Source organism: Malurus melanocephalus, unplaced genomic scaffold (assembly GCF_030028575.1).
Source record: "Malurus melanocephalus ecotype Western Australia unplaced genomic scaffold, MMel_1.1 scaffold_580, whole genome shotgun sequence".
Taxonomy (NCBI): Eukaryota; Metazoa; Chordata; class Aves; order Passeriformes; family Maluridae; genus Malurus; species Malurus melanocephalus.
The window spans coordinates 105,294-113,099 of NW_026623812.1; the positions used below are offsets into that span (position 1 = coordinate 105,294).

At 46.2% G+C, this 7,806-nt stretch overlaps 1 protein-coding gene across 1 annotated transcript in view; it reads left to right on the forward strand.

The window, feature by feature from the left end:
* Positions 1 to 3,098: 3,098 nt before the first annotated feature.
* SLC17A6 (solute carrier family 17 member 6) overlaps positions 3,099 to 7,806 on the forward strand; it is a 31,065-nt gene continuing 26,357 nt past the window's right edge. Inside the window, exons 1-3 of the mRNA XM_057382709.1 lie at positions 3,099 to 3,409; positions 6,331 to 6,583; positions 7,416 to 7,534. Of these exons, the coding sequence (XP_057238692.1) occupies positions 3,324 to 3,409; positions 6,331 to 6,583; positions 7,416 to 7,534 (458 nt within the window). The 5' untranslated portion in view covers positions 3,099 to 3,323. The remainder of the gene's footprint in view (positions 3,410 to 6,330; positions 6,584 to 7,415; positions 7,535 to 7,806) is intronic.

The window sequence follows — 7,806 nt, forward strand, 5'->3', positions numbered from 1 at the left end:
CTTCTGCTTGAGTGACACTTGGGAAAGAGAAAATTCATTTTGCAGTGTATCAACAGCAAAGATTAGGTAAAAACTGGAATTTAAATAATGGCTATTTTTAAATCTTTGGTATGTACCATGATTAAAGTTTTAGCTTACTGTGCGGTTTTCTTCAGAAAGACTAAAACTTAAAGAAAAGGAATTTATATTGGTGTATTGACTTTTAACTCCTCTAAAAGAGTTATACAATATTTAAGCACTGTTCTGAAGGTTTTTGTGGAAGATTTTATGATTAGATATAGAGCAATAAGAAAAAAATTACCTAAGGACCACTTCCATAATTCTTCATCTYTGAAAGAGATTAACTTATGGAAATAATTCCGAAATTTGTTAAAGAAAGCTATTTATAGAAATCAAAAGGGCAGGTAAGGATTCAATCCTTTAGCCTTCACATGATCAAAAGCAAAAAAGAATCCAGTAAAATGAAGAAATTTGCATTTAATTGTAGATTTCAGGATGAAACAAAAAGTTTTCTGTTCTGTGTGAAAAACACAGACATCTGCAGCATCTTGGATTACACCACGTATCATCCCACAGGCATTGTTASAGCATTTTCAGAGCTGCATTTAATTTTTTTTTTTTTTCTGGGAAACTTTTGGCTGAATCTCTTTCTTCCTGGTCAATAGGTGAGGATTTAGCAGTGATCATCTGGACTAGAATGTTCTGCATAATATTCTTTTTTTTTTCCCCACCACTGACACCAAAGGAAAGAGCTCCTGGTGATTTCAGTGAAGTTTGAGTGAACTTTTGTGAGCAAAATCTGTCTGTGATCGGCATTTGTTATAAAAATAACTATTGATAACCATTTTGATTAAAGTTATGTGCTGTTTCTTCTAGAAATGGCTTATTTTACCGGGGTTAAATACAGAATATATCATGTTTAAAAAGGTGAAAGGACAAATTCTGTAGATCTAATGAGATTAGCTGGCTACTGCTGTCATGTGAAACCAAACCAGCTCAACTTGATCAGGACGTGACTCAGTGAYATCTGGATGGATCATCTGACAGACATAAAATTTCTATTTCAGACTACAGCAGCAAAGCCTAGTCACTATAGGGTTTTACTGTACCAGGGTTCTTTGCTATTTTGCATATTTTATGCAATTAAGGRCTGACTAATTCTCCTCTACTAAGAGAAACAACCAGGAATGTGCCATCTGGACTTTTCTTCTCCATTTTGGTGTGATATGATAAATTTATTTTTCCCAAATCAACCACCATTTATGTATTAAATGTTATTATTTTACTAATAATTATTGTTGCTCCTCAGCAGCCATGGCATCAAAGCCATGCCAGTGCTGAGCTTTCTAAAAAAAAAAAGRCCAGGGCTCCTTGCACAGCGTAAATAAACAAAGCACCCTCGCCCTGCAGATCTCAAATTCCASCTCAGAAAAGGGCTCAGTACCTTTCTGAAAGGCTCGAATTACAGAACCCAACCCCATTTAATGCATCCCTGCAAAACAATATTCCGCTCCTGCTGCCTCTCTCAGGAAAATCTATTAATATGGGTTTCCTTTGAGCATCTGCAATGGCACAGTGGAGCCATGATACGCTGGCAGGACGTGCTTATGTAACTGTGCAGCTTTTCCTCTTCTGGGAAAAATCCTTTCGGATCCGTAAATGGCAGTGGCAATGCTGCAAACCACATCCAGCATTGCTACCCTGATGGAGAAATCAGGGCCGTGTTGTGATGCTAATTAGCAACGTTTCCATGGCGTGTGGTTTATTTATGATTTGTTTTCTACTTTAGCGCTTCGTAGTTCCTTTTACAGATTTGAAAGGGAATATTGAAATTCTGCATGGATCCGTCATTATGGGAATTTCAGTGCTAAAATAATTGGTCTKGTAGAAATGTGCTTTGAGGCTGTAAAACTTCATTAGCCCTCCAGCAGAGGGCAACATCTGAAAAAAAAGAATATAATTCTATAAATCCAAAGAGCAGTTGCTATTAGGATATTGTATCTGCAACACATTTTCATCAGGGAATCTCCCTTTAAAAATACAATTTTCATTTAGTTACCGACTGGGCAAGTAAAATAGCTTAATAAGTTTAGACGGATTTGTTTAAAAGGCAAGTTATATATGTATTTTTTAAAGTAGAATATTACAGAAAGTCTGAGATTAAAATGAGATTTAAGAGAAATATAACGGTTATGACTTAGAAAGAAATACCGATTTTTGCATCTTCTTTTTTTTCCAAAGAGATAAAAGTTTATTGTTATCAGATTCTGGAAGGAAWACTAATTCTGCTCAGAATATGCTCAGTTCATTCCAGTGCTGTAAACACCACAAATCAAGGTTTAGTGCTAACCGAGGCCTACTCATAGATATGAAAACAGAAGACAAAAAGGAGACGGAAAACATTAAACACTTTAGAGGGAAGCAGTCACTAATGGATTCCTAACGTGAGCTAAAACGAGCTATGCGAGTAAAAACAGGGACGCAGAGCTAAATCTACCTCGGGAGCGGATGTGATCTGTTTACAGCTCGGCAGCAGCAGCATCCCTGCGGCTGTGCCCGGTGTGCCGGGAGCGGCTCCGCAGAGAGCGGAGCGGAGCTCGGAGCTGAGCGCGGAGCTCGGAGCTGAGCGCGGAGCGCGGAGCCGGAGCGTGGAGCGCGGAGCTGGAGCGTGGAGCGCGGAGCTGAGCGCGGAGCTCGGAGCCGGAGCGTGGAGCGCGGAGCTGGAGCTCGGAGCGGCGCTGGCCGCGGTGCTGAAGGGCCGGAGCGCCCCAGGGAGGGAGGGAAGGAGGGAGGGAAGGGGCAGAGCGGACACTCCGCACCTCCCGTGGGCTCTGCCCGCCGCTCCGGGCACTCGCCAGCGCACCCGCCCCCGCTCCGCCGCTCCGGGGACCCGCACGGTTCGGAGCGCTCCCGCACCCAGCCCTCCGTGCCCTCCCTGCCGGGCATGGCCGTGTCTCCGCCGGCCTCTGCCCAGCCCTGCGAGGCCGAGGACACTTTGTGACCGCGCCTAGCGCCTCTGCGCTGCCGGGAACCCCGGGGGCGCCTGCGGCGCGCTCCGACGCCCCGCTCGCTGCCGCACACAGGCGCGCTCCCTTCGCCCTCGCCCCCCCTCCCCGACTCCGCACGCCGTCTCCACCTCGCTCACACACACACACACACACACACGCGAGCACTCTGCCTCTCATTCTGCCTTTCCCCGTAGGTGCACCGATAGCCGCTGAATGAGGGCGAAAAGTTAAGGGATTAAAGCAATATGAACCATCGTTGCTCGTAGCGGTGCCGTATCCAGAGCAGAGCAGTATCCAGCGAGCATCCCCGCAGGAATGGAGTCGGTAAAACAAAGGATTTTGACCCCTGGCAAGGAGGGATTGAAGAATTTTGCTGGAAAATCGCTTGGTCAACTCTACAGGTAAGTCTGATATCTCTTATAGGGTTCTACTTCCTAGAAAAACATTGGAAGCTTTCCTTAAGCTGCCGTTGCTGCAGGAGGTCGAACGCTTTGGGGAGGATAGCGGTGGMGGGGCTGGGAGCTGTTGCGGTTCTGCTGGATATAATCTGGATCCTGAGAACTACTGCTCAATATGGCACCCTCATAACTTCTCTATCTGACTCGTAGATGGTGTCAGTAGAGATGTAGTAAAAGATTACCCCACCTTTCTTCCACCAACCCAGGATCCCATCTTGAAATCATAATCAGGAGGGAGCAGCAATCTGTATTTTTGTTCCATCTTAATTTYGCAATGCACTCGCAGGATCTTTAAACCCCTGCCCTTAACAAACGTAAAAAAAAAAATATTCTGGTTTTGGTTAGTCTTGTCCTTTGTGTAATTCGCCGTCAGATGAAGACAAACATGAAGATGTATAAATAATTGATAAATGAACGATTTTTTCTTTCTCCTGAAACATATAGAGGAATGTGTTTAATTATTTATCCRTCTGCCTTGAGAAGCATCTGCTTGTCCTGTAAGTGATATACAACTGCAGTTGCTGAACTCAAAAGCATCAATCCTGTGTATTTCTGTGTGTAAARAACATTTCTACCAACGTCGAGCCCTGTGCACACAGATAATTAAGCCCAGATTCTTTCATACCTGCGAAGTGCACGCACTAAAGTTCACACATCGTTCTCCATCCAATCTGGTGACTTTAGTGACCTCCACAACGTTTGAGAATAACCTGTGAAATTCCAATATRTTTTCGATTTTGCCGTCTGCTAGAAATTACCCCGAAATAATTATTTTGGTTTGGTTTTTTTGTTGGATTTTTTTTTTTTCCTTCCCGAATTAAGGTAACTGCGGATTTGTCTGCTCAGGCTAGGTCACGTAAAAATCTTTTTTTCCATACCTATGCGGCAGTGCTGGGCACAGACACAAGGCTGTTTCAGAGCATGAGTCACAACTTCTGCTGCCATTTTWAGGGAAGGGGACATATCAGCCAAGCGATAAAGGCAAAATTAAGACTTCCATTTTCATWGGAAGTGTACCATTAGGAAAAGCCAAAAGCAAAACTGAAGTAATCSACAATGCAATTATTTTCCTACAGTTTTTGGCTATATTGAAGTGATTTTCAATCGTTGAAAATTAATAATATTCAGAATAACKGCTTAAAATAAAATAAAGGAAACAAACCCTTTTTTCCCCCCACCGTTCTTAAAGACTCTACGATATTTAAACATAACTATTATCTCTACTGTTTGTAGCCACACAGTGAATAATGGAGAAACGGCGTTTGTGTTTTCCAGCAAAACTCCGTTTGAATTCACACCTCGGCTGACAAACGCGTGATTTGCTATCTTTTCCAGCTCGTGGGAATTAAGTACTTTGTTTACTATTCTTAGAACCTAAACAATTTTCTTGCCTCTTAGACATTGATTTCCAGTCTATTTCCGAAGACAAGACGCCCATTCAGGGAGAAAACACTCCTACACTACCCTTTATCCACACGAACGAATTTTGAACAAAAACCCACGGTGCTTTATTTTAGTCACAACTTTTAGACATWTCTTAATGCCGCGATCTTTAACTGTGGAAATTATACGCCCTGAAAAGAAAACGCTCAGAATTTCAGAGAATTTCAGGAGAATTTCAGCTGAGTAGCTTTTGGGAAAATCCCCGTATTTTCTGCCARACATGGATAAGCTTTTAAGCCTTATTCTGCTAATTGTTACAGCCTTATCAGCCGGATGAGTTAACCTGAAAAGATGCTTTTCCGAGTGAGAAAACACTTCTAGAGCAGGGGTGAAGGCAGCAGTAGTAGAGTCCAAAGTGTCGGCAAATGGTCACCTATTTGCAACTCAAGATGACATAATTGGTTAGCTTTTCTGTTTTACAAATATCTCAGTGACTTCAGAAGAAGATTTAGGGACTCCCTTTGGCACACCTGCTCGATACACCTGTTTTTTTCTTGCCACGGACACAGCATTTTAAAAGATTCTCCACAAAAATAATCGTAATTTAAAAAAAAATTAAAGTTCTAAAGGTTTTGAATCACCTTTCGTGGTATTCTTCAGCCGATTGGAGATAGCTGTAAATAACCGTTTCTGTTCAGATTCCTGCAGGTTGGTTTGGGGGTTTTTTGGTTGGTTTTTGTTTTGTTTTTCTAGAAGACAGGATTTTCAAGTAAAACAGAGGGAGTGGGTCAGTGAGATAGTTGCTGCTGTGGGAAGGGTAAACCTGCTAAGTGATCGCATTTAGCTGAGCACTGAGATCTTGGGCAAAGCCTTCTCCGGAGATGCCAGCTCTCTGAAGACGGTCGTGTCTTCTTTCACTGCATGTGACAGCCATTTTGCAAATCTAAAATAAATACCAATATCGCCTTCTCCTCCTCCTCCTCGCTCCTCCCCCTCCCCGTCTTTTCTCATAACATTTCTTTTGTTTCCCAACCCTAGAGCGAGATGCGCACCAAGATCATTCCTCTTGGTGTTTCTAACCCAGCAAGGAGATAATAAAACCTCCAGGAACCCTTTTTCTGGTTCTGCGCCTCTTGGGCTGCCCAACATGGCGCCTCTGCAGTGGTTACAGATGATGTCTTCTCCATGCGCCCTACATTTTTAAGCAGAACTCTTTAATGATAGATGAGCAATTCTCAGCTAGAGCTCCTCCCCGGGCTGCTGCGGAGGGGTGGCGGGGGGAGCTGGGGATGACTAATGGTGACTCCCACAGGTCATCGCTAAAGAGCGCTTGAAGGTGACTGGCAAGCAAGGAGTAAATCCTCAAATCCGWCTCCAAGCCAAAGGAGAGAGGGGAGCGGCGAGTTTTAAGATTTGAGCTCCCCGAAATTGTTGTGCCTTCAGGCGGCCGGGGCTTGACTTTCCCTTCTTGTGTCGGGCAGAGTCCTAGAGAAGAGGCAGAAGCCCGGCGACACCATCGAGCTGACTGAAGATGGAAAACCCATGGAAGTGCCCGAAAAGAAAGCCCCGCTGTGCGACTGTACGTGCTTCGGGCTGCCCCGGAGGTACATCATTGCCATCATGAGYGGACTGGGATTCTGCATTTCCTTCGGGATCCGATGTAACTTGGGAGTGGCCATCGTGGATATGGTCAATAACAGCACCATACACCGAGGAGGAAAAATTATTAAAGAGGTGGGAACTTTTCCCTGGTAAATCCCACATCCTCCCAGTACAGCYCCCAGTCAAACAGCTCAGCACAGCGGGGACGGGCTCTGGATGGTTTTGCGGCGTTTTCTCCCCGCATCTGAGCCCCGGTGTTCACCCGGCCCCGCCGCTGCCCTTCGTAGGACGGAAATCCCGTTCTTGCAGCAGAAACATTTTCTACCAATTATTTCTGCGTTTTATTTCAATTCCCAGCCCCAGTTTGCGGTATTGTTGTGCGGAGGCTTCGCCCCCCGCCCAGTTTTTGCCGCACAATGGTGAAAAACGCAGATATCTCGTAAAATAAAAGTAGGGGATGGGGGAAGGAGGGCTTCGAATACGGGACTGTCAGCGGGTGCTCCTCGCCGTGAAGGAGGCGGGGAGGTTTGGCAGGAATGTTTGAAAACACCGGGGTGAGTTTGGCAGGAATGTTTGAAAACACCGGGGTGAATTCGCTTTGACAAAAAAAAAAAAGCGTTAAATGGTAAGAACCGTTTTTAAAGCGAGTTAAAGCTCGGTGAGAAAGATGTGATAAATACAGATGAGTCTTAAACACCCAAACCCACAGACGAACCCCCCCTCGGGGCTTGCTGCCCGCACAGGTGAGTGCGGGCTCAGGACACCCGGGGCATCCCTGCCCCTCTCGTGTCCCGGGGAGGCACGGGCGGTGCTGTTTTTATCGCTCTTGTTGGTTTTGTTTTTCTGTTTGCCGGGCTGGGGCCAGAATCCCTTTGATTGCACCGTGGGTAAAGCTCTAAAGCGGCACAATTACAGCTTTCCTCTTCTCTTTCTTTGCTCCCGTCCCGGCCCCTTGCCCCGGAAGAAAGCGAAGTTTAACTGGGATCCCGAAACGGTCGGCATGATCCACGGCTCCTTTTTCTGGGGGTACATCATCACCCAGATCCCCGGAGGGTACATCTCATCCCGGCTGGCGGCCAACAGGTAACCACGGCCTTAAACAGCGCCGGGGGCCCGAACGGGGCTGGGCTGGGGCAGAAGGGACGTGGGGGACGTGGGGCAGAGCTCCGGACAGAAGGGACTGAGCTCGGACAGCCGGGGCAGAGCTCGGACAGCCGGGGCAGAGCTCCGGGCAGAAGGGGCTGAGCTCGGACAGGCGGGGCAGAGCTCTGGGTAGAAGTGGCAGAGCTCCGCGCAGCCGGGGCAGAGCTCCGCACAGCCGGGGCAGAGCTCCGCACAGCCGGGCAGAGCTCCGC